Source organism: Zea mays, chromosome 2 (genome assembly GCF_902167145.1).
Source record: "Zea mays cultivar B73 chromosome 2, Zm-B73-REFERENCE-NAM-5.0, whole genome shotgun sequence".
NCBI lineage: Eukaryota > Viridiplantae > Streptophyta > Magnoliopsida > Poales > Poaceae > Zea > Zea mays.
In genome coordinates this window covers 240,943,027-240,969,080 of record NC_050097.1, presented here as the reverse complement: position 1 = coordinate 240,969,080, position 26,054 = coordinate 240,943,027, and the positions used below count along the sequence as shown (strand labels likewise).

Genomic DNA, 26,054 nt, shown 5'->3' with positions numbered 1-26,054 from the left:
CACGCTCAATCCTAGCAGTGGAACGCAATCTAGCCATTTGATTATGAATTCCTAAAGTTTTTTGAAATTAATAACCTTTTTTCGAAGCTCTTCTTGTAACGAAGCCGAATCCAAGGTGGTGCTTCGTTTGAGTGCAAGGGTCAAGCTTCGGCTATGGTTAAATTTCTAGTAGCAAAACAATGCAATAGCAATGAATGTTGTGGTAACTTCACACCTACTCGTCTGTTTATATATTGCTGCAGGTAAGAAGGTGAATCGTCAAGTCTCCTACACCGGACGAACAGTCGCCCGCACCCACTGAACGGTGGGCCACAAAACCCGAGAAGATAAATATGCATGGTGGGACTACTCCGCGCTCGGAAGTTTTATCGTTTCCCGGCAACGAGCTCAGGGAAGGTGTTTTTCGGACCTTCGGCTACCCGAAGCCTAAGAGACTTTTTCACGGATCAAGCTCGTTACGAAAAACGATCTAGCACCGCGAAGGGGCTACTGTTGGGGCCATGCTTCGTCGCTGAAGGTCCCGCAGGAAGAAACACCTTCGGAAAACCCGTTTAAACGTAGTACCGAAGCTACCACCCATGAAGCTTCGGTACTATAACGTATCTAAAGACGAAGGTTTGAACCGACTTAAAGATGAAATGACTTCATAGTCCATAAGGGTCTGAGTCATAATTGTAATCTTTTGTAAGGGGCATGACTGTAATTTCTCACAGGCTGCGCCCTGTGCCTATAAATAGATGAACAATACTCCTTTACTGTTCACGTGATCTTGTAATCTCTGGCACGTTACGCTTGAGTTATTGCTTTCCGTCAAGGTGAAGGTATAAATGTGCGCAAATATTATATTTTAATACTTATATATTCAATTGATGAAATATTCAAATACACTTTATATTTTATATTTCGTTTCTTATTGTTCGTTATTTTACATGTATGATTACGAAGGTCACATCTTCGTAATGACCTACTCCTGACCTTCGTCCGAAGCTCATTAAATCCTTGGGGAGATAATGCTTCAGCGGACGAAGGACATTTATACTTAACATTTTTGTGTTGCCTTGTTCTTGATTCATAGCACTTGAGAACAAGTCTCCAACACCATATTAATGATTTCTGCTGGTTCTTTTGCCTCTGGCTCGATCAATGACTCGAAGGGCTCTGTGGGAGGAGATAGTTCGGCTACAGTAGAAAACGTAAACAAGGTTGGAAGTCGCAAAAATAAAAAATAAAGTTAAAAGCTATTAAGCAGTACCTATCCGCTTTTAAAGTTCTGCATCCTTTTCAGCTGCCTTCGTTGCTTCCCTTTCATCGTGGGTATCTTTTTCGCTCTTTTTTATTATTTCGTGGGCCATCCCTCGACCGCCATTCTCCCAAATGTCAGTGAAGAATTTTCCACCAACTAAGCTTGCTTCGGCCGAGGGGTCCTTCGTATCATTAATAGATAAAGTAGCTTCAGTTTGGGCCAGAATTTTCACATGTTCGCAACCTGATTTCTCCAAGATAGCCGTAATTCCCCTTGCACCTGAGAAGGCGCAGACGTCCCCACGGCCATTTAAAATCTCCTCAAAGGCTTCAGCCTCGCTGCAGATTCATTCGATTGGCCCCTCGGGATCGCCCCGTACGAAGTTGTCATCACTTGAGTATGCGCCAACATTGGCGAAGCTGGTTTTTATTTTTTCCACACATTCTATGGATTTTTCATAACATCTTTCTTTCTAAGAGCGAAGTTCTACAACTGTTTTTCCCAGTAATTTTTCCAGTAATCGCTGGCATCTCGGTCAGCTTCGGCAATAGCGCATTTCAATTTAGCTTCGGCCAGTTGCCTTTGGAGGTTTTCAATCTCGTTCTTTTGGATTTTAGATTGGGTCTTGTAGTTAGCTTCATCCCCCTTCACCTTGTCTACCAATGTAAGTAAAATTTTATCTTTTTCTAAAGCTTCATTCCTCAGCTTAATAACCTCTGCTCGAAGGTTGTTGAGAGCAATAGTGCAGCTCTCGTCTTCAACATTCTTTTGCGCCCTCAAGGCGTTGCTCAGTATTAAACCCTATATGAAAAGAATTAGTATAAGAGCAAGAAATAATTAAAAATTCACAAACTTCCAAACGTACAATTTTTAGTGCCTTCAGACTGTTATATGCGAGGCTATCTGCAAGATCGTCCTTTGTCATGGCGCAAAGGCCGGCCTCAAGCTTCGGGAACCTCATACTTCTAGGCATCTCCCGGCAGACGGATAATTCTTTGTTGTCCGGGAGGCAGTATAAGAAATCATCTTCGTCTGTCCCATTGAACACTAAGGCACCCTTTGGATACTTCAGTTCTCGAGCATAATGATTAGCTTCAAAAATCTCTTCTTTAGATAATATTTTTCCCGAAGCATGTCGTACAACATAATCAAGAACTTCGGAGGATGCTTTGGGAATAGAAGTGGCAATTTTTTCAGGCAGAATTTCTTCTATAGCTTTCTTTTCTGTTTCTTGTTCTCCAGTTTCCAAGGATTTCTCCTTGGCGGGCTCTGAAGGCCCAGCTTCAGTTTTGACCTGGCTCTTTGCAGCTTCGGCTTCGGTTAGCTTTGCCTCAGTCTGCGGCTTTGCACCTTCGGCAGTTTTCCTTGGAGTAGAGCTTGTCTTTATTGTCTCTAGCGCATCTAGTACATTAACCATTCTTTTCCTCTTAGGGGTCGCTGTAAGACCTTTTTTGTGCCTTCGGCACTGTCACTTCTGTCGAAGGGCTTGTAATTTTTGATACCTTTGTTCCTTCGACCCCTATATCAACGGCCTTCGGCTCAGCTGATTTGGCTGAGGATGTCTTCGGCATTGCAGCCGGCTCTTCAATTTTCTGCGTAGGCGCAGCTTTTTTGGCTTCAGTAGCCGAAGAGGTTTCACTGCCAAATTCGGGCACTACGGCCGGTTCAATATATCGAGGCCGGTGAGTAAGAACCTTCACCCTTTTCCTCTTCGATGTCGGCTCACTTGGAGCAGCTGAAGCAGCCTCTTTCCCAGAAGTTGCACTTTTTCTCTTTTGCCCCCGTGGCGGGTAGCGGTAATCAGGGTACATGAACCCAATAGCATCAAAAACTCTATTTAACCTTTTCTTTTTCTGGCTCTCGAAGGCCGCAGGTAACGCATTATCCTCCGCTTTGGAGTACGGCCCAAGCAGATCATCACTTGTAGCTTTGATGCACTGCAGCCAATCATCGTCTGGTTCGATAAATTGGTCCCCAAATCTGAAGGTATATTTCAGTCGAACCAAATCACCTTCGTTGGTGTTGCTGATGGTTTCTTTTGGCATCTCCCAGTTGTCTAGCAGTGGCCATATCCTGTAGGACACGTGCTCTTGGACTAAGTCCCTTGTCCCGATGAAAGAACAAACTATGCCAAAGGCCCTTCGGCATTCTTCAGCTGCTTCATTAATCTCTACCTTCGGTTTTCGAAGGCCGAATCGGGACCATATGGGGCGCATGATGATCTCTTTGATATCTTCTCTCACCTTTAAATCATTTTTCACATAGAACCATTCTTTCATCCAGTCTCCAGGTGTAACGCCCTGAATTTGGGGGTAGAATTTTTTCTTCTTTTCCCTCACCAAATTCAGGCGTTACCCTTTCCTTTCCCCTTTTCTCCTCGCTAAACCTTGATCTTTTCCAAAGTTATAGCAGGATTCGGCCTGAGATCCCATGTAAAGCAAAACCCTAAAATATTTTGTTTTGGTTGATGCACCATGCCGAACCATGCATTCTTTTTTATTGTTTGAAAATGTGAATGCATTCATCTAGAGAAAATAGATTTTAGGAAAAAAGAAAACCTTTTTCTTCTCTCTTTCCCCCCCTCCCATTTCGGCCCAGCCGCCCCCCCGGCGCGCGGCCGAGCCGGACGACCGGCCCAGCCTCGCCTCCCCCCTTTCCCCCCCTGCGCTGCCCCCGCTTTGGGCCCAAGGCGGCCCAGCCGCGCCCCCCGTCCCGCCAAAATTCCTCTCCCCTCCCCTGTGGGCCCCGCCCGTCATTCTCTCCCCCTCCCTCTCTCTCCCTTGCCCAACCGCCCAACCCCTCCCCCTGCGCGCTGCCGCCGCCGCGCCGCCCTCCCCCATGCGGTGAGCCCCCCTCCTCCCTCTCCTCTTCCCTCCCTCCCTCTCACCGGCCCCGGCCCTGGCCGCCTCGGCCCCGGCGAGCCGCCCCGCGCCCGCCCCGGCGAGCCCCGCCCCTCCCCGGCCTCGGCCCCGCCCGGCGAGTCGCGCCCTCCCCCCGCGCGCGCTCGGCCCCGGCGAGCCGCCCCGCGCCCCTGGCGAGCCCCCTCTCCGCGCCCGACGAGCCCCGCGCCGCCCCGGCGAGCTCCGCGCCCCCTCGGCGAGCCGCGCCGCCCCCGGCGAGCCCCCCCCGGCCCCGCGCCCGCGGCTCCCTGCCCGCGTCCGGCGCTGGTGGCTCGACACCTGCCCGTCGCGCCCTCGCCGAGCCGAGCCCGCCCGTCGCAAGCCCCTGCTCTCCGCCCGTGCCCAACGCTACGCCCTCGTCGCGCGCCCCGGCGGCCGTGCCTGGCCCCGTGTCCATGCCCCGGCGATTCGCGTCCCGCGTGCCTCACGGTTCGCGTGCGACCGTATTCGCACTGTGCTTAATCTCGTTTTATTCGATTTTAAATTGTTTAGTCGACGTGTTGCGTCGTGCGCTTCGTTGCGCGACGATTCTTTTAATCTATAAATATTAATGTGTTGCGTCGCGCGCTTCGTCGCGCGACGACTCAATTTAAATTTGTGTTTATTAATGTGCTGTGTCGCTCGCTTCGTCGCGCGATGATTCTTTTAGTTTATATTCATTAAAGTGTAGTGTCGCGCGCTTTGTCGCGCGACGATCTATTTTAATTTCAGGTTGTTTAATGTGTAACGCCGCGCGTGTATTCATGCGACGTTCCACTTTAGACTCAGTCCAATTGACGTATGTCGTCGTGTGTTTCATCGCGCGAAGCTTAACGTCCCTTTGTAATTAATGCAAAGTGTCTCAATGTGCGCTCGGTCGCGCGATGAGTCGTTGATTTCCTTAATTCAATTTAAAGTGCTATGTCGCGCGTCTCGCCACGCGACAATCCTTTTAATTTATCTTCATCTTCTTATAATGATTAGACATGAAACATGACTTTACTTTATGCTAAGTGTAGTGTCTATATTAATGCCTTTCAATTGAGCGAGTGATTTAATTCATAATAATGTAACACGATCGTTTCTCGACTGTCGTGTCCTCTTCCTCTCTTAACCGTAATTGCGAGCCCGCGTGGAACGTTTGTTTACTTACTGCATTCTATTGTATGGTGTACTGTTCTTTTGTATTAAATATGTGGATGTATGTATGTTTGCGCTCGCATAGAGAACGATCCGGTCGGAGAACCCGAAGAACTCGCAGGAGAAGCCCCTGAGCAGCAGTCGGTTGGTGGAGGCAAGTGTCCCTTGACCTATCTCTATCCTATTCATTCTTTAATTCACCTCCCGCATTACACATTTATACCTAAGGATTGACTAGCTTTTGTTATCCATGTCCTTGTTTACCTACTTGGGTTGGATTATTATTGTTTAGCTTATTGCTATCTGTCGGTGTTTCGAAACCCGGGGGGTCCCTGGACCGACGAGTGAATTGTCGCCGCGTGCCCCGGCCCAGATGGGTCGACGCAAGGCGGAACGCGAAGGGGGGAAAGGAAGCCACCGGAGGGAGGCAGGCGTGAGAGAGTGTGGATCCCGTGACCTTCGTGTTAGCCCCGCGCCTGAGTCGGGTGCGCTTGCAGTAGGGGGATACAAGCGTCCACGCGGGAGTGGGAGCGAGCGGCCTTGCGCGAGCGCCGTCCCGTCCTTCCCCGCGCGGGCCAACCCTCTGTAAGAGGGCCCTGGTCCTTCCTTTTATAGGTGTAAGGAGAGGATCCAGGTGTACAATGGGGGGTGTAGCAGAGTGCTACGTGTCTAGCGGAGGAGAGCTAGCGCCCTAAGTACATGCCGTCGTGGCAGCCGGAGGGGTTTTGGCACCCGGTTCGTGTGGTGTCGTGGCCGTCGGAGGAGCGCTGGAGCCTGGCGGAAGGGCAGCTGTCGGGGCTATCGAGTCCTTGCTGACGTCCTCTTGCTTCCGTAAGGGGGCCGAGAGCCACCGTCGTCACGGAGTGTGCGGGGCGCCATCATTGCCTATCTGGCGGAGCGAGCCAGATAGGACGCCGGTCTTGTTCCCCGTAGCCTGAGTCAGCTCGAGGTAGGGTAATGATGGTGCCTCCTGTCGACGTGGTCGGCCCGCGCCCTAGGCTGGGTGAGGTGGAGGCCCCTCCGAGGTCGAGGTCGAGTCTGTCTTCCGTGGCCGTGGTCGAGTCCGAGCCCCTGGGTCGGGCGAGGCGGAGACCGTCGGCTGAGGCCAGGGCTGAGTCCGAGCCCTGGGGTCGGGCGGAGTAGAGTTCGTCGTCTTCCGGGGCTAAGCCCGAGTCCGAGCCCTGGGTCGGGCGGAGCGGAGTTCGCCGTCTTCCGGGGCTGGGCCCGAGTCCGAGCCCTGGGTCGAGCGGAGCGGAGTTCGTCGTCTTCCGGGGCTGAGCCCGAGTCCGAGCCCTGGGTCGGGCGGAGCGGAGTTCGCCGTCTTCCGGGGCTGAGCCCGAGTCCGAGCCCTAGGCCGGGCGGAGCGGAGTTCGCCGTCTTCCGGGGCTGAGCCCGAGTCCGAGCCCTGGGTCGGGCGGAGAGGAGTTCACCGTCTTCCGGGGCTGAGCCCGAGTCCGAGCCCTGGGGTCGGGCGAGGCGGAGTTTCCTATGACGCCCGAGGCCGGCCTTGGCTGCTGTCAGCCTCACTCTGTTGGGTGGCTCAGCAGTCGGGGCGGCGCAGGCGGCGCTGTCCTCCTGTCAGACCGGTCAGTAGAGCGGCGAAGTGATTGCGGTCACTTCGGCTCTGTCGACCGGAGGGCGTGCGTCAGGATAAAGGTGTCAGGCCACCTTTGCATTAAATGCCCCTGCGATTCGATCGGTCGGCGTGGCGATGTGGCCAAGGTTGCTTCTCGGTGAAGACGGTGCCTCGGGCGAGCTGACAGTGTTCCCGTTGCTGGAAGGGGGTCCTCGGGCGAGACGTAGGTTCTCCGGGGTCGGCTTCCCTTGCCCGAGGCTTGGCTCGGGCGAGGCACGATCGTGTCCCTTGAATGGACCGATCCTTGACTTAATCGCACCCATCAGGCCTTTGCAGCTTTGTGCTGATGGGGGTTACCAGCTGAGATTTAGGGTCCTTGAGGGTACCCCTAATTATGGTCCCCGACAGTAGCCCCCGAGCCTCCAAGGGAGTACTAATACTCGCTTGGAGGCTTTTGCCGCACTTTTTTGCAAGGGACCAGCCTTTTTCGGTTGCATTCTGTTCCGGTGGGTGCGCGCGAGCGCACCCGCCGGGTGTAGCCCCCGAGGCCTCGGAGGAGTAGTTTTACTCCTTCGAGGTCTTAGTGCGCTTCGCAACACTTCGGCTGGTCTAGTTTTTCCCTCATGCGAGCTGGCCGTAGCCCGAGTGCACGGTCGGGTCCCAAGTTCTCGGGCTGGTATGTTGACGCTGTCAACGGTTTGGCCGGAGCCGGGTTTGCGAGAGCAGCCCCCGAGCCTCTGCACAGGGCGAGAGGACGGTCAGGGACAGACTCGACTTTTTTACATACGCCCCTGCGTCGCCTTTTCACAAGGAGGAGGGGGGGAAAGCGCCATGTTGCCCTCAGGTGGCGCCGAACATGGTGTCTCCGGTGAGCTGCTGGCGGGTAATCCGAGCAGACGTCCGTGCCCCATTTGATAGGGGTCGGCTAGAGGCCCAGAGGCGCGCCCAAAAGTACCTGCAGGTGATCTGCCGGACCCGGTCCCCTGTCGACGGGGTCCGAGGGCTCGATGCCTCCCTCTGATGGGATTCCGTTACAAGATCGTTCCCGCTGGTCTCGGAAATGTCCTAGGGTACCTCGGGAGCGTAGCCCGAGCCTTGGTTATGTATCGAACGTACCCATGGTCATCCCTCGCTCTGTGTCTGAGGCGACTGTGAACCCTTCGAGGGCCAGCCTACGAACCCCTGATCAGTAGTGGGCGCGGAGCCCGAGTGGCCTGAGGCGGCCGTTGAACCCTTCGAAGGGCCGGCCATCGAACCTCTGACTAGTAGTGGGTGTGGAGCCCACGTGCTCTGAGACGGCTGTTGAACCCCTCCGAGGGGCCAGCCTTCGAACCTCTGATCAGTAGGGAGGCTCGGAGCCTGTTTCCTTCACGGAGAAGGGTCCTTTTCGGGGTATCCCCCTTTCCCGGTCCCTGTTGTAAGAGAGAGAAAGAGGAAAAGGAAAAGGATGCGAAGTCGAAAGACGTGGCGTACCTCTTTCGACGCGGTCATTTTGGCGAGGGCGAAGCGTCGCTTGCTTCTCCCGCCAGAGACGTCGCCTGTCCCACCGTGGAGTTAATGCGACGGGGCGAGCCGTTCGCGTTGCGGCCGTTGCGCGTGCGCGAGCCGTTCGAGGAACGGATCACGGGCGCACCGTCTTCACGCCGTGGGAGAGGGCTCCCTCGCTGCCCCTGAATGGGACGTAAGCCTGGCTGACGACGTGACCGTTGCTGCTGTCCGCCTGTCACCGCCATTACTGCCGGCCCATTTTTGACCGCATTTGACCGTCGCGCTTGGCTGGCACTGCAGGGTTGCCTTGAGTCGCGATATCGACTCCACAGTCGAGGAGGCGCCGTAGTGGCGTGAGTGGCGGTGCAGTTGCTCACACGTAGCAACCGGCGCGCCGGTTGCATGACGCGTGGGCCTGGACCTCCATGCTGGGCTTGTTGGAGTCGAAGGGGCGCGCCCACTTGGCACGGTCGCATGCCGCCTGCATGGCTGTCCGCCCTTTCAGCCGCTGGTCTGGGCGAAAGTGGAGGAGTGCTTGTAACCGCCGGGTGGTTGCATGCACCGCGCGCGCGCGGCGGTTCGGCTTCTTCTGCCCTGGACCGGCTTGCATGACGTGTGGGACCCAGCCCCCGCGCCGTGGGGGGGGGGGGAGAATCTTGGAGCGTGTTGGAGACGACTCGACCCACAACGGTTGAGGGCGCAAGTAGGGAGAGTTGCCTTTAAAAAGGGGGGGGCGACCCCCTTGGAGGGCAACCATGTCTTCGCGCTCCCCTCATGCATCGTGTCTTCCCACCTTCCGAGCCCCCGGGCGGGGGACGCCCGGAATCCTTCCGTCTTGTCGTCGGAGGAACGCAACTCGGCGGGAGTCGGTACCTTTCAGCCATCGTTCGGCTTCAAGGATTTTCATCAGGCAGCCTGGCTGCATCCCCTCGCCGGTGGTCACCCAAGACGGTGACCACCAGCCTCTGGGTGGGGAGGAGCAAGCCAGGCTGCGATCTTGGCTCCGCCCTCAGCTTCAAGGATGTTCATCATCCTTGCAGGGGCGGAGAGCGAGGCGAGCCGGGGCTCTACCTCCTGCGCGGGTCGACTGGCCACCTCCTCTTCCAGCTTCTGGTGGTGGAAACCATCCTCCAGCTCTACGGAGGAGGCGTCCTCCAGCCATGCCGGGGGAAGGCGAACTGTTGCTACCCAGCTAGGATGCAACATTCCGCCCTCTTCCTCGCTTTCGCGGCGAGGACGGGAGTGAGGACCTGCCGGTGCGCCTTGCAGACCGTCGGCGTTGGTGGAGAGGCGGACACCGCCGTCCGTGCTGCTGTGGTGGCAGCCAGAGGAAGCTCCCCCCTCGTCGAGGCCGTCAGCGCCGCCCACGGGCCAGCCCTCGGCTCTTTGGCTTTGATGTCTGTTTCGCGTCCCTTGAGTAGGGACGCGAACGAAAGCCTTCCGGTGACCACGCCCGTACTGGGATCATGGCTGCTGCTGTGGGGACGGAACCGGAGTTCCGTTTGTATTGGCACCTTGAGTGCTGGTGTCTTGTTCATCGTGGCTGTCGGGGCCTGAACATGTATGTATTTCCAGCGCGGAGCCGTGTTTTTTCTTCATTTCGAGCACTAAGACTCGCCTTGTTGATTATCCGAACCGCTTCACCGAGCGTGAGTTGCCTCGTGCGAAGGAGACGAGTGAGGTATCCGTATCCCGGAGGCGTAGGAGGCCCTCGGCTCGGTCGGCCTTGCAGTCCGAGGCTTCTCTTGCTTAGTTAAAGGAACCCCTCGGCCGCTCTTTGATGAGCCGAAGCCGGAGGTAGCGACGTCAACACGGACGGAGGCAGAGTTGGCTTCGAAAAGGAGGTGTAGTTGGCCAGAGCCTGGCCGGGTCGTCCACTGGCGGAGCCGACGCTGGAGTTGAGCTGCCGAGGCCACAAGCCGAGCTGATGTCTTTGAGGGTCAGCTGGCCGAGGCCTCGGGGTGGCCGGCCGAGCCGCCTGCTCGGGCCGGATTCTCGAAGAAGACCTTGGCGGCGATAGCCCGGTTGTGGTGCTGATGTCGTCCTTCAGAGTGGGGGCCCTCCGACCGCGTCGCCGTCCGAGGCTGGGTCAGACCCCGCCGAAGGTGTAGTTGATGCCGAGGGTGCTGCTGCCCCCTTCGGCCGTCGACGTCCGAGCCTGCAGAATCAGGTCGTCTTGTAGTGTGTGTATGTTTTCTGCGGCCGCCGAGGCCTAAACACACCGTCGCCATGTTGTAAAGCTGCGTTTCTTTTCCTCTTGTTTCGAGTATCCGGACTCATTTGTCGGTAACAGAATTGTTTGTGCGGGCGAGAGTTGCTTTTCACGGAAGGTGATGAGTGAGGTATTTGTATCCCGGAGGCGTAGGAATCCCTCGGCTCGGTCGGCCTTGCCGCTTACGCGCGCTCTTACTCGTCCATAGGGTTCTATTACCGACGCAGTCGAGAAGACCCGAGAAATCATTTCGGCAGAGGAGCTTTTCGAGCATGAAGACTTGTTCGGTCCGCGGAGTCACTTATCCGAGCGCGAGTTACTTATCGCAGAAGGTGATGAGTGAGGTATCTGTATCCCGGAGGCGTAGGAGTCCCTCGGCTCGGTCAGCCTTGGTTGCTTACGTGTACTCTGTCGTTTTCAGGATCCACTTTTGAAGTAGTCGAAGAGCACGAAAGGCATTCTGGCAGAAAAGATTTTTTTCTTTTTTCGAGGAAAATTTTGACGCAGAGGGGGTTGCCCCCTTCTAGCCCCCGAGGGAGGGTCGGGCTTTGCCGAGGCAAGGCTAACCCTTCCTTGACGACCAGACTTGGTATGTGAACGAGGTATACGAGCAACTTGAAAGCATCTTAAGGGTAGAAGCGACGTAGCTGTTGGATGTTCCAAGCGTTGCTGTAGACCACACCTTGGCTGTTGGCCAGCTTGTATGTTCCGGGCTTCAGGACCTTGGCGATGACGAACAGCCCTTCCCAGGGAGGCGTGAGCTTGTGCCGCCCTCGGGCGTCTTGTCGCAGCCGAAGTACCAGGTCGCCCACCTGGAGGTCTCGGGACCTAACCCCTCGGGCGTGGTAGCGTCGCAGGGACTGCTGGTACCGCGCCGAGTGTAGTAAGGCCATGTCCCGAGCCTCCTCCAGCTGGTCCAGTGAGTCTTCTCGGTTGGCTCGGTTGCTTTGATCGGTGTAGGCCCTCGCCCTCGGGGAACCGTATTCTAGGTCTGTGGGCAAGATGGCCTCGGCCCCATAGACTAGAAAGAACAGTGTGAAGCCCGTGGCTCAGCTCGGTGTTGTCCTCAGACTCTAGACCACCGAGGGGAGTTCCTTCATCCACCGCTTGCCGAACTTGTTGAGGTCGTTGTAGATCCGAGGCTTGAGTCCTTGCAGGATCATGCCGTTGGCCCGCTCCACTTGCCCCTTCGTCATGGGGTGTGCCACGGCAGCCCAGTCCACCCGGATGTGGCGATCCTCGCAGAAGTCCAGGAACTTTCTGCTGGTGAACTGGGTACCGTTGTCGGTGATGATGGGGTTCGGGACCCCAACGCGATGGATGATGTTGGTGAAGAACGCCACCGCCTGTTCGGACCTGATGCTGTTTAGGGGTCGGACCTCGATCCACTTGGAGAATTTGTCGATGGCGACCAACAGGTGCGTGAAGCCCCCGGGTGCCTTCTGCAAGGGGCCAACGAGGTCCAGACCCCACACAGCAAACGGCCAGGTGATGGGTATGGTCTGCAGAGCCTGAGCGGGCAGGTGGGTCTGCCTCGCGTAGAACTGACACCCTTCGCAGGTGCGGACAATTCTAGTAGCGTCGGCCACCGCCGTCGGCCAGTAGAATCCTTGTCAGAAGGCGTTTCCAACGAGGGTCTGAGGTGCTGCGTGATGGCCGCAAGCCCCCGAGTGTATCTCTTGCAAGAGCTGCTGGCCTTCGGCGATGGAAATGCATCGCTGGAGGATGCCTGAGGGGCTGCGGTGGTAGAGCTCCTTCCCGTCTCCCAGCAAGACGAAAGACTTGGCGCGCCGCGCCAACCGCCGAGCTTCGGCTTGGTCGAGGGGCAGCTCCCCTCGGTGGAGATATTGCAGGTACGGGGTCTGCCAGCTTTGATTAGGCATGACCTCGCTTGGTTCCCCTTCGACGCGCAGTGCCTCACCCTCGGGGGCCGAGGGTACCTCGGGCTGAGCCGAGGGTACCTCGGACCGTGCCGAGGGTACCTCGGACTGAGCCGAGGGTACCTCGGATTGAGCTGAGGGTGCCTCGGGCGGAGCCGAAGGTGCCTCTGGCTCGGGCGTGTCCTCGGTCTTGACGTAGGGTTGATGCAGGTCTCAGGAGAACACGTCCGGGGGAACTGTTGTTCGTCCCGAGGCTATTTTAGCCAGCTCGTCCGCAGTCTCATTGTAGCGTCGGGCGATGTGGTTGAGCTCGAGCCCGTAGAACTTGTCTTCCAGGCGCCAAACCTCATCGCAGTAGGCTTCCATCTTCGGGTCACAGCAGTGGGAGTTCTTCATGACTTGGTCGATGACGAGCTGTGAGTCACCGCGAGCGTCGAGGCGTCGGACCCCTAGCTCGATGGCGATTCGCAACCCGTTTACCAGAGCCTCGTACTCCGCCACGTTGTTGGACGCCGGGAAGTGGAGGCGTAGCACGTAGCGTAGGTGCTTCCTGAGGGGCGAGACGAAGAGGAGGCCCGCGCCGGCCCCCGTCTTCATCAGCGACCCGTCGAAAAACATGGTCCAGAGCTCTGGTTGGATCGGAGCCGTCGGGAGCTGGGTGTCGGCCCATTCAGCCACGAAGTTCGCCAAGACCTGGGACTTGATGGCCTTTCGAGGGGCGAACGAGATCGTCTCGCCCATGATCTCCACCGCCCACTTCGCAATCCTACCCGAGGCCTCTCGGGACTGGATGATCTCTCCCAGGGGGAAGGATGACACCACAGTCACCGGATGAGACTCGAAGTAGTGTCGCAACTTCCGCCGTGTCAGGATCACCGCGTACAGCAGCTTCTGGATTTGTGGGTAGCGGATCTTGGTCTCGGACAGTACCTCACTGATGAAGTAGACTGGCCTCTGGACGGGCAACGCATGCCCTTCTTCTCGTCTCTCGACCACGATCGCGGCGCTAACCACCTGGGTGGTCGCGGCGACGTAGATCAAGAGGGCTTCTCCGGCAGCGGGGGGGCACCAAGATGGGCGCGTTCGTGAGGAGCGCCTTCAGGTTCCCGAGGGCTTCCTCGGCCTCGGGAGTCCAAGTGAAGCACTCGGCTTTCCTTAAGAGGCGGTACAGAGGCAGACCTCTTTCGCCGAGGCGGGAGATGAAGCGGCTCAGAGCCGCGAGACATCCCATGACCCTCTGTACGCCTTTCAAGTCCTTGATTGGCCCCATGCTGGTGATGGCTACAATCTTCTCCGGGTTGGCTTCGATGCCCCGCTCGGAGACGATGAACCCCAAGAGCATGCCTCGGGGGACCCCGAAGACACACTTTTTGGGATTAAGCTTCACGCCTTTCGCCTTGAGACATCGGAATGTCGCTTCAAGGTCGGAAAGGAGGTCGGAGGCCTTCCTCGTCTTGACTACGATGTCATCGACGTAGGCCTCGACCGTTCGGCCGATGTGTTCGCCAAACACATGGTTCATGCATCGCTGGTACGTCGCCCCCGCATTCCTCAAACCAAACAGCATTGTAACATAGCAGTACATGCCGAAGGGTGTGATGAATGAAGTCGCGAGCTGGTCGGACTCTTTCATCTTGATCTGGTGATACCCTGGGTAGGCATCGTGGAAAGACAGGGTTTCACACCCAGCAGTGGAATCCACGATCTGATCGATGCGAGGCAGAGGGTAGGGAACCTTCAGACATGCTTTGTTTAGACCAGTGTAGTCCACACACATCCGCCATTTCCCTCATTTCTTTCTCACAAGCACAGGGTTGGCAAGCCATTCGAGATGGAATACCTCTTTGATGAACCCTGCCGCCAGTAGCTTGTGGATCTCCTCGCCTATGGCTCTGCGCTTTTCTTCGTCGAATCGGCGCAGAGGTTGCTTCACGGGTCGGGCCCCAGCTCGAATATCCAGAGAGTGCTCGGCGACTTCCCTCGGTATGTCGGGCATGTCCGAGGGACTCCACGCGAAAACGTCGGCGTTCGTGTGGAGAAAGTTGATGAGCACTTCTTCTTATTTGGGGTCGAGCTCGGAACCGATCCGGATCTGCTTGGAGGCGTCGTTGCAGGGGTCGAGAGGGACAGACTTGACTGTCTCCGCCGGTTTGAAGTTGCCGGCGTGGCGCTTCACGTCGGGCGCCTCCCTAGAGAGGCTCTCCAGGTTAGCGATGAGGGCTTCGGATTCGGCGAGGGCCTCGGCGTACTCCACACACTCCACATCGCATTCGTATGCGTGTCGGTACGTGGGCCCGACGATGATGACCCCGTTGGGGCCCGGCATCTTGAGCTTGAGGTAGGTGTAGTTGGGGATGACCATGAATTTGGCGTAGCATGGCCTCCCCAGCACTGCGTGGTAGGTTCCTCGAAAACCGACCACTTCGAACGTTAGGGTCTCCTTTCGAAAGTTGGAGGGCGTCCCGAAGCAGACGGGTAGGTCGAGTTGTCCGAGGGGTTGAACGCGCTTCCCGGGGACGATCCCGTGGAAAGGCGCAGCGCCCGTCCGGGCCGAGGACAGATCGATCCGCAGAAGCCCGAGGGTCTCGGCGTAGATGATGTTGAGGCTGCTGCCTCCGTCCATGAGGACCTTGGTGAGCCTGACGTTGCCGATGATGGGGTCGACAACGAGTGGGTATCTCCCCGGGCTCGGCACATAGTCTGGATGGTCGGCCCGGTCGAAGGTGATGGGCTTGTCGGACCAGTCTAGGTAGACTGGCGCCGCCACCTTTACCGAGCAGACCTCCCGACGCTCTTGCTTGCAGTGCCGAGCCGAGGCATTCGCCACTTGCCCGCCGTAGATCATGAAGCTGTCGCGGACCTCGGGGAACCCTCCTGCCTTGTGATCTTCCTCCTTCGCGTCGTCGAGGGCCTTGTTACCCTCCGCGGGTGGCCTGGCCTTGTGGAAATGTCGTTGAAGCATGGCACACTCCTCAAGGGTGTGCTTGACGGGCCTCTGATGGTAGGGGCACGGCTCCTTGAGCATCTTGTCGAAGAGGTTGGCACCTCCGGGAGGTTTCCGAGGGTTCTTGTGCTCGGCGGCGGCGATAAGAACCGCGTCGGCGGCGGCGCGTTTCGCTTGCGACTTCTTCTTGCCCTTCTTCTTGGCGCCGCGCTGAGTTGTTGCCTCGGGACCATCTTCCGGTGGGCGGCCCTGGGGCTGCTTGTCCTTCCGGAAAATGGCCTCGACCGCCTCTTGGCTAGAGGCGAACTTGGTGGCGATGTCCATCAGCTCGCTCGCCCTGGTGGGGGTCTTGCGACCCAGCTTGCTCACTAGGTCGCGGCAGGTGGTGCCGGCGAGGAACGCGCCAATGACATCTGAGTCGGTGACGTTGGGCAGCTCTGTGCGCTGCTTTGAGAATCGCCGGATGTAGTCCCGGAGAGACTCTCCCGGCTACTGGCGGCAGCTTCAAAGATCCCAGGAGTTTCCAGGGCGCACGTATGTGCCCTGGAAATTGCCGGCGAAGGCTTGGACCAGGTCGTCCCAGTTGGAGATCTGCCTCGGAGGCAGGTGCTCTAACCAGGCTCGAGCGGTGTCGGAGAGGAACAGAGAGAGGTTGCGGATGATGAGGTTGTCATCGTCCATTCCACCTAGTTGGCAGGCCAGCCGATAGTCCGCGAGCCACAGTTCCGGTCTCGTCTCCCCAGAGTACTTTGTGATAGTAGTCGGGGTTCGGAACCGGGTCGGGAACGGTGCCCGTCGTATGGCGCGGCTGAAAGCCTACGGACCGGGTGGTTCGGGCGAAGGACTCGGATCCTCCCCGCTGTCGTAGCGTCCCCCACGCCTGGGGTGGTAGCCTCGGCGCGCCCTGTCGTCGAGGTGGGCCCGACGGCTGTGATGATGACGCTCGTTGCCGAGGCGACCCGGGACAGCAGGCGCTGTGTTGCGCGTGCGCCCGGAGTGGACCGAGGCTTCCCGCATGAATCGAGAAGTCGCGACGCGATGTTCCGAGGGGAAACCCTGCCTTCGGGAGACAGAGCTTTCGGCCCGTCGGACCACGGCGTCCTCCAGGAGATTCTTGAGCTCTCCCTGGATACGTCGCCCTTCGGTGGATGATGGCTCCGGCATCGCGCGGAGAAGCATTGCCGCTGCAGCCAGGTTCTGGCCGACTCCGCTGGAATCCAGCGGCGGCCTCACCCTGATGTCGTCGGTGATGCGGTGCTGGATGTCGTGGGGGAGATGACGCGCTTCTCCGGCCGGGGGTTGGATCGCCCATTCCTGCCCGACGTCCCGGCGGATTGGCACAAGCGTTCCTGCTCCCTCGTCGAGCCTGGCCTGCCTCTCGCGGATATGCTCAAGCTGTGGGTCAGGACCCCCCGCCGGGACGGGGACCACAACTAGCTCCCGAAGGATGTTAATGCGAGGCGCGGGCCTAGGGGGATCACCGTTCTCCGGCATACCAAGATGGTTGCCTTCGCCGGGACCCCCTAGATCGATGTGGAAACATTCATGACTTGGGCCGCGGTCCTCCTTGTCGAGGCCGCGGCTGCCGTCGGAACAGTCAGAAAGGCAGTAGTCGCATGCGGTCATGAAGTCCCGCACGGCACTGGGGTTACCAAGTCCGGAGAAATCCCAACAGATGTCAGGCTCGCCGTCTTCCTCGGACCCTGAGACTCGCAGGTCAAGTCGGCCGTCAGTCGGTCCCAGGGTGACCGCACACGATACCCCAGAGGGTTTGGACTCGCCTCTATGGAAGTGCTCACCGAAGCGGAGTCGCTTGGTGGGTCGAGGCCGAATCCAAAAGACACGAGATGGGAATCGGTCGGTACCTTTCGGTCGACGGTCGGTGACGAGGTCGCGTCTGGGACTGACTGCACCGTTGTCTCGGGTACAAGGGTGACGCCCAGCAAGTCCTTTGCGAGCGTGCTGGCGTCGTGCGTTTGCTTGAGATCGGCGTGTTGCGGGGAGGCGGCGCTCGTCTTCGTCTCAGACGCGAGATCGATGCCTGACGCGCCCTCCGTTGGGGCGCCGACGTCGTCGACTCGCTCGACAGCCAACGAGGTGCCGCTTCCTGCTTGGCCTTGGTCGCCCCCGCCTCCTCCTCCGTCGGCGGGGGAGGGGACGGGACAAGCCCGAATGTCGTCCTTCCACCTCGTGGGGAAGGCGTCGTCGATTTCCCCGCCGGCGAGCGGGTTGTCGACCGCCATTGTCGCTGTCGCGCGGCGGGGGAAGGAGTATCATGTCGTAGCTGCCGTCGAGGGACATGAACTCAAGATTCCCGAAACGGAGCACCGTCCCGGGCTGGAAAGGTTGCTGGAGACTGCCCATCTGGAGCTTGACGGGAAGCTGTTCGTCAACATGCAGCAGGACCCTACCTGGCGTGCCAACTGTCGGTGTTTCGAAACCCGGGGGGTCCCTGAACCGACGAGTGAATTGTCGCCGCGTGCCCCAGCCCAGATGGGTCGACGCAAGGCGGAACGCAAAGGGGGGAAAGGAAGCAGCCGGAGGGAGGCAGGCGTGAGAGAGTGTGGATCCCGCGGCCTTCGTGTTAGCCCCGCGCCTGAGTCGGGTGCGCTTGCAGTAGGGGGATACAAGCGTCCACGCGGGAGTGGGAGCGAGCGGCCTTGCGCGAGCGCCGTCCCATCCTTCCCCGCGCGGGCCAACCCTCTGTAAGAAGGCCCTGGTCCTTCCTTTTATAGGCGTAAGGAGAGGATCCAGGTGTACAATGGGGGGTGTAGCAGAGTGCTACGTGTCTAGCGGAGGAGAGCTAGCGCCCTAAGTACATGCCGTCGTGGCAGCCGGAGGGGTTTTGGCACCCGGTTCGTGTGGTGTCGTGGCCGTCGGAGGAGCGCTGGAGCCTGGCGGAAGGGCAGCTGTCGGGGCTGTCGAGTCCTTGCTGACGTCCTCTTGCTTCCGTAAGGGGGCCGAGAGCCACCGTCGTCACGGAGTGTGCGAGGCGCCATCATTGTCTATCTAGCGGAGCGAGCCAGATGGGACGCCGGTCTTGTTCCCCGTAGCCTGAGTCAGCTCGAGGTTGGGTAATGATGGTGCCTCCTGTCGACGTGGTCGGCCCGCGCCCTAGGCTGGGCGAGGTGGAGGCCCCTCCGAGGTCGAGGTCGAGTCTATCTTCCATGGCCGTGGTCGAGTCCGAGCCCCTGGGTCGGGCGAGGCGGAGACCGTCGGCTGAGGCCAGGGCTGAGTCCGAGCCCTGGGGTCAGGCGGAGCGGAGTTCGCCGTCTTCCGGGGCTGAGCCCGAGTCCGAGCCCTGGGTCGGGCAGAGCGGAGTTCGCCGTCTTCCGGGGCTGGGCCCGAGTCCGAGCCCTGGGTCGGGCGGAGCGGAGCTCGCCGTCTTCCAGGGCTGAGCCCGAGTCCGAGCCCTGGGTCGGGCGGAGCGGAGTTCGCCGTCTTCCGGGGCTGGGCCCGAGTCCGAGCCCTGGGTCGGGCGGAGCGGAGTTCGCCGTCTTCCGGGGCTGAGCCCGAGTCCGAGCCCTAGGTCGAGCGGAGCGGAGTTCACCGTCTTCCGGGGCTGAGCCCGAGTCCGAGCCCTGGGGTCGGGTGAGGCGGAGTTTCCTATGACGCCCGAGGCCGGCCTTGGCTGCTGTCAGCCTCACTCTGTCGGGTGGCTCAGCAGTCGGGGCGGCTCAGGCGGCGCTGTCCTCCTGTCAGACCGGTCAGTAGAGCGGCGAAGTGATTGCGGTCAATTCGGCTCTGTCGACCGGAGGGTGTGCGTCAGGATAAAGGTGTCAGGCCACCTTTGCATTAAATGCCCCTGCGATTCGGTCGGTCGGCGTGGCGATGTGGCCAAGGTTGCTTCTCGGTGAAGACGGGCCTCGGGCGAGCTGACAGTGTTCCCGTTGCTGGAGGGGGGTCCTCGGGCGAGACGTAGGTTCTCCGGGGTCGGCTTCCCTTGCCCGAGGCTTGGCTCGGGCGAGGCACGATCGTGTCACTTGAATGGACCAATCCTTGACTTAATCGCACTCATCAGGCCTTTGCAGCTTTGTGCTGATGGGGGTTACCAGCTGAGATTTAGGGTCCTTGAGGGTACCCCTAATTATGGTCCCCGACACTATCGCTCAACACTAATCAATGAACATGATGAGAATTATCTATGATACGCTGTTTTCCCTCTTATTTATGATATCATACTTGTGGTTTAAGGGGACTCGAGCGGTTTCTCGAGTGCCTCTCCGTAAGGACCTGTTCGTTGGATGACCGCCCGGGAAAACAATGCAACCATGAGGGTGGAGTGGGACGCCCTTAGCTGAATAATTAGAGGAACCGGGGTGTAGTTCGCTTAGCCGTTGTGCCGTCAATGGGGCTCGGTGTATGCGGCTCGCTCTGCCAAGGTTGATTTGTCCCTTGGGGAGGAGTGCGGTACATTTAGGAAACCTAACGGGCGGCTACAACCCTGGGGAATCTTTGTAAAGGCTATATAGTGATATCCTGCTGGGTCACCTTGGTAGTGATCAATGGAGAGTCATGGTCTCTGGGCAGAAAGGGAAATCACGGCTTGTGGGTAAAGTGCACAACCTCTGCAGAGTGTATGAAAAGCTGATATATCAGCCGTGCTCGCGGTTATGAGCGGCCAAGGGAGCTCCAGTGATTAGTGGTACTTGATCAGAGATGTTCGGATTTGCAGGTGGCAATGAGATCGATGGTTTCTGGTATTGACTATGGTAATGGTAAGTGGTACTCTTTCCGTTTGGAAAGGAGTACATTTGGGTTAATAATGTGGGTTAACTCTAAAACTTGGCTTTTTCTACTAGTAATAATAATCTGACCAACTAAAAGCAACTGCTTGACTTACCCCCACATAAAGCTAGTCCACTACAGCCAAACAGGATACTTGCTGAGTATGTTGATGTGTACTCACCCTTGCTCTACACACCAAACCCCCCATCCCCAGGTTGTCAGCATTGCAACCACTACTCAGGAGAAGATGAAGCCGTGGAAGGAGACTTCAAGGAGTTCCAAGACTACGACGAGTTCTAGGTGTGGGTTAGCGGCAACCCCCAGTCGGCTGCCTGTGAAGGCCGCGTTTATCTACGTTTCTTTTCCGCACTTTGATTTATTGTAAAGACTATGTGGATGTCTTAGACATATGATGTAATCGACTATTATTTCCCTTTTTAATACTATTTGAGCACTGTGTGATGATGTCCATGTTATGTAACTGTTGTGTACGTGAATTGCTGATCCTGGCACGTACATGGTTCGCATTCGGTTTACCTTCTAAAACCGGGTGTGACACCAGGCCACCTCTTTCGAAAGGTTGGCACTGGGCAGCTTGAGCCTGAACGAGCAACGAAGCTGTAGCAACCAAAATTATTGTGATAATGCTCCTTACCCTAGGGTTTCGTCTCATATAAAAGTTCGTGTATACTACAGAAACTTTTTGCATTTGGTTCCAAACCTTGACTCCTCACAGCCCATACGAAGATTCCCATTCTTATGATGGCTTTAGGAGTAATCTGGTGAAGAAAAATCTGGTATATCTTTAAGACTTCAACAACAAATCGGCTTAGGGGGGAATCGAAGCCCAGCCTTGAAGAAGCTTCGATAGATTACAACTTCATTCTCTTCAGGAGCAGGAGCAGTCTGGTCTCCGTTGTCAGCCCTCACAATGGATATATCTCGAAAATACCTTCCTCTCATGTTATCAAGATGACTTTGCCTAATGGTTGATTTTTCGAAGACTGTGTGACTTGGTCGCCACGACCGATCTTCGGAGTCTTCGCCCCCACTTTCCACATCATAACTATCGCTGTCATCGGTGTCTTCAGATAAGCCTTCTAGAATTTCTTTTGTAATCTTCTCTGTGTTGGTCTTTGCAATTGACTCGATGAATCTAGCGTTTTTTTCCTTAAGAAACTTCTCCTCCTCGCTCAGCTTCGTTTCAACAACAGCTTTCTTATCTTGAGACATCTCTTCGAAAATGATGAAAATGTGTTCCTAAAGTCGAAGCTTAGAAAATCTAAAAACCAAGCAAGCGTTGGTAGGCAAGAGCTAAAAATTGAGCAAGCAGAACAGATGGCTAAAAGCGTACCAAACGAGCTTGTGGTGTGCTCTTATTTATATGCCTAGTGCGTTGCAGGGTGGAGGGCCCCGCTTGTCATTGACTGGTGCTATTCTAGCAAAGGGAAGGTGTTTTTTCGGACCTTCGGCTTAGGGCCTTCGTCTATATCGCAATCTGAATTTATTAATCTAACAAATTAATATTGCGAGGGGCTACAGTTGGGGGCCTTCGACTTCCAAAGGTCCTCAAAAACATAATTTAACAATGTTTCTGGAGTATAATACATGAACAGATACCTTCGAGCTCGGATCAGAACCAGTGTGAAGAAGTACAAAGAGTATGAAGGTTGGCGCTGAGCCGAAGCTATGTGCAGGAGAGTTTCGGCATGATAGCAGAAAAGGAAACCGACTTAAAAAGGAAAAGGCTATTCAGACCTCGATGAGTCACTATAGAGCCATTAACAAATGTAAAGGGCATGGGTGTAATTTTACATGGGCTGCGTCCCGTGTCTATAAATAGATGAACAGTGCTCCCGTACTGTTCGCGCTGACTTGGCAATTTGCTTTTGTGTCGCGCTTGTACTTGTATCATTCTTCCAAGCCGAAGGTACATTTGTAATTCAATATCATTTCCATTTTCCATAATAATAAAATAGAAATGAGATATAAACGAGTTGATAATAATACATGATTGTTTATATTATTTTATATTACATATGATTCCTTCTTCATCATTATATGTTATACTGCTGAAGGTATGTTCTTAATGACATTCGTCCGAAGATCATTATATCCCAAGGGAAATAATGCTTCGAAGGACGAAAGACTTTAACGTTTAACATTTTCTGTGTTGTCTTGTTCTTAAGCCAAAGCACTTGAGAATAAGTCCCAACAGGAGCGGTAGTATAGACTTCCGGAGCCGCTCCGTTCATTTTTTTGAAACTAAAAATCTTAAATAAGAACGGAGACATTCTATTCTCCTTCAATCTCCAACTAAACATACCATTAGAGTATATATTTAGACATTAGAGTATGTACTCCCTCCGGTGTAGTAAAGGAAGTCATTCTGCGTGTGACCGAACGTGCACAAAAGAAGTCGTAGCGCGCGTGGGTCTGGAATTTGGACGTTGCTGCCCCTGAGTAATTGCATCGCTCGAGCGCTTCGTTTTCTTCGTCGCCCGTTGCCATGCCATGCATTAGGGCATGTACAGTGGAGAGACACCAAAACGGTTCTCCAAGCACAGGAGACAACTAAGAGACTCTATTGTACAATGGAGTGTCTCTAAACGTAGTCTATTAATAAATACAGAATTAAATGTATTTGTATAGCATCAGATCGATAGAACAGACGACAAATTCGTACAGTGGGAAGTGAGACGTCTGTTGTTACTTGGTTTACGAGCCAGAGGCGTCTCTTCACGAAGAGACGGCTCTAAGATTTTTTTGCAAATAACCCCCTAAAACACCTTAAGAGCCCCCACATTAAACACCACTGTACATGCCCTTAGTAACACCGCACGCCTCGCCTTCCGCGCTGGACTTGCGTCTCGCCTTCGCTCATGCATTAGTAACACCGACATGCATTAGTAGGAGTAACACCGCACGCCTCGCTCGAGCGCTGGACTTGCATAACGGCGGCCAGCAACGCGCGCTAGCAAAAAAAAGAGCGCCAACATGCAAAAGGGAAAAAAAAAGATACGCTCGAGGAATCAAGCTTGATACCTCTAGTCTAAAATGTCTCGAGAGGTGTTACAACAACCAATCAAGCTTGATTGTTTTAGTGACATCAATGCACTCATATCTCTATTTAATAAGGGCAAACAGGAAAAACTCTATAATAATTAATCAATGCACAATTATGTCCTAAACGACTATCTTTACTACACAGGAGAGAGTATTTAGAGTAGCGTGAGTGTGGATAGCAAGTCACGAGGGAGTTGACTTGACTGACGAGCTACACCTGCTCAGTTTCCACGGCAAATCGGCAATGCACCAAAGATTCTCCCCGCCTCCCCGGTCTGTGTTTGCCCCCTGCCCGGTTGGCCCCTGGCTCTCCTCCCGCCCGCCCGGCCGCCCCCACCCCACCCAATCCTACCCCGCGGGGGGAATTCTCAGTTCTCGCGGCGACGACTGGGAGACCGCCGCCGCCGCCATCCTACTCCAGGTGCCCTGAGAACTCGATCGGGCTCTTCGCTGGCGACGAACACCCACCAGGTACGCCCAACCCTTGTCTCCCCTTCCCGCAGTGCGAATTCGAGCACCCAAACCCTAACTTAAGCTATCTGCATTCGGATCTGGTCTGACCTAGTTACAACCTACTGCAACTTCTTCTGCAAAAAAGCTATCAGGTGTACAACCATGTACTTCACCGTGTCCGCCCCTGCAATGTCTCTATGATCCTCCAGCTACGGTAGACGCCCCGTTCGCTAGCTGAGGACCTCCTGGTTCCTGTGAGCAGGCGGCGTGGTTAGCTGCTGCCTTCAAGAATGCAGAGACCCAATGCGCCGTCGGCTTGCGCCACCATCACCTTCGCGGAGGCTCTAAGGAGGGAGATGGAGTACCGCAAGTGGGTGGAGAGGACCCACCCACATCTGCTCGTCGGAATCTGCGGAGCCCCTGAAATGCAGAGAGTAAGGTTCTGGTTTGACGGACTTTCTGTTACTAAGCGTTGCGGTTAACAAACATGTGTCAAGGAAGTTTAGGGGTATGTGACCCGTGGCTGCATTTTACAGTGGCATGACTACGCCATTTGTTCTCCCAGCTAGTGCTCAGTCCCACATTCCTTCAGCTGCAAGTAGGCGCGCACAGTGATGGCTTCAGTTAGATGCCTGTGGTGTATTTACTGTTTGTTTGTTCTGAATTGCACTTCAAGCTACCTGGAACTCATTAACAGTGCCTAAGTTATGATCAGTTTGGGACCAACATTTTATTTCCACAAGTTACTATCTTATTTACTCTTTTCAGATTTTGTTTTTATTCTTTCTCTGGGATAACACACACAAGACTTTAATTTTCTATATTATAAAACCATGAATGAAATGGTTCTGTCCGTGCATTTTCTTTTGCCATACAGTTGTTTTATTTTTCTTTAGTGTTCTGTTCAGCATCTGATTCAGAAACCTTTACTTCAGATAACCAGAATACTTCAGCTTCCATAGTTCCACAGCTGTGACAATCTAGACTAATGGCTTGCAACAGTACTGTGAGACTGTCAGTTGGTGCAGCTCTGATGTTTAGAGCTCCAACGGCCCTGTGGGAGGGATGCATTTTAGTTTTCGTTAGTGTTTAGATATGGAGAGCCAGGGTCTATCTTGGTTTGGTTCTTTTTTCTTTTCTTTTCTCTTTTCTGTCAACAGAGAGTCGCTTTTACTTATTAAAAAAGCACATTTTCCATTTTGATTCCATCACTAATGCTGGAAACCAAAATCTATTCATTATGAAAAACAGTTACATATTTATCAGTGGTAGCTATATTCACTGTTCTATTAGGTGCTCAAAATTCGTGTTGTCTGGAAGCATGATATTCTGGCCTTTGTGCTATACATTTCTATGTTTGTTTGTACGATTCTTCATGCTTAGATAAATTACCAATTTCTCGTTTGTTGTGATTAATAAATAATTTCAATTTTCAGGATTTCAGTGCAGGACCAGTACCTGATGCGATCAAGAGAAAACTAGCTGCCGAGACCAGTGTGCCTCCACAACAATCAAGTTTCAGCTGTGTAACTGGACAGAAGCAGCCCCAAAACTGGTACCCCACAAAGAAAAAGGTGAAAGTTCCACATCTTCCATCGCAGATTCTGCAGTGTCCCAGACCAAACGTGGTGCCATCCTTCTGGTGCAAAATCTGCAAGGTCGACTGTGTCACCGAGTTCAATTTCAGCGCTCACGTTGGAGGCAAAAAGCACAAGGCCAAAAAGCTAGAGATTCTAGGTAAGAGGAACGCTGGGGGACCTGCTAGCCGATGCGCAGGCAACAGGAGCGCTGGACAGAATGGACTAGCAGTTTCTGGGAGCAGAAGCAGCGAACAGAATGTGGCTGGCAGCGTTGCTGCTGGACCGAACTGTGACATGTCGTCTGAGAGCAGAACTAATGGAACAGAAGGAAGTGGGTGCACTGTCCGGCTATGAGCAGCTTGGGTTTCACTCGAGTCTGGTATTTCAATAAAAGTTCGCCTTGCACATTTTCTTCTCAAGGGCACAGTTAACATATTTATGTGTCAGATGGCTAGGCCGCTAGGGAGATTTCATCTGATGGGTTGGACTGAACAACACTAGTCAGATAATAAGTTGAAACGTATGCACTATGCAGTGTCCTATTCCCATGTGAGAGCAGTACATTGTTTGGACATATATCTGACAGCAGATGCATCCTGTGTCCTTTCGCTTCCTTCTCGAAAATGTACAGTAGCTAACCTTGTTCGGGTAGGAGGTGGAAGTTGAGGACGCTGTTCTGAGTATGTACTGGGTAGTTATAATGTATGACATCATGGCTTGTTTGTTGTTTCCATTTCTTACTGGTGATTGAATCATTGAAGACGGTGAGGGTAACTGTAGTGTGTGCCAAACTGGCCATGAAGACGATGAGGGTAACTGTAGTGTGTGCCAAACTGGCCGGCACTGTGGGCCTTCGTTACGTACT

General features: G+C 55.2%; 1 protein-coding gene across 4 annotated transcripts; it reads left to right on the top strand.

The window, feature by feature from the left end:
* Positions 1-23,385: 23,385 nt before the first annotated feature.
* LOC100193943 (uncharacterized) lies at positions 23,386-25,925 on the top strand. Of its 4 annotated transcripts, none has more exons than XM_008669026.4 (3): positions 23,386-23,627; positions 23,722-24,043; positions 25,046-25,925. In XM_008669026.4, the coding sequence occupies exons 2-3, from the start codon at positions 23,900-23,902 to the stop codon at positions 25,541-25,543; spliced, it is 642 nt and encodes a 213-aa protein (XP_008667248.1). In that variant the 5' UTR covers positions 23,386-23,627; positions 23,722-23,899; the 3' UTR covers positions 25,544-25,925. The 4 variants fall into 4 exon arrangements, with proteins under 4 accessions (XP_008667248.1, XP_008667249.1, XP_008667251.1 ...); XM_008669027.3 differs by having other exon boundaries at positions 23,387-23,627; positions 23,819-24,043; XM_008669029.4 differs by having other exon boundaries at positions 23,403-23,627; positions 23,872-24,043.
* Positions 25,926-26,054: the final 129 nt, after the last annotated feature.

Bases quoted from the DNA above. Each gene is read 5' to 3' on its own strand.
- LOC100193943 (XM_008669026.4), top strand. From the start codon at position 23,900: ATGCAGAGACCCAATGCGCCGTCGGCTTGCGCCACCATCACCTTCGCG. The intron at 24,044-25,045 runs GTAAGGTTCTGG...TTCAATTTTCAG, and splicing joins GAGCCCCTGAAATGCAGAGA to GATTTCAGTGCAGGACCAGT.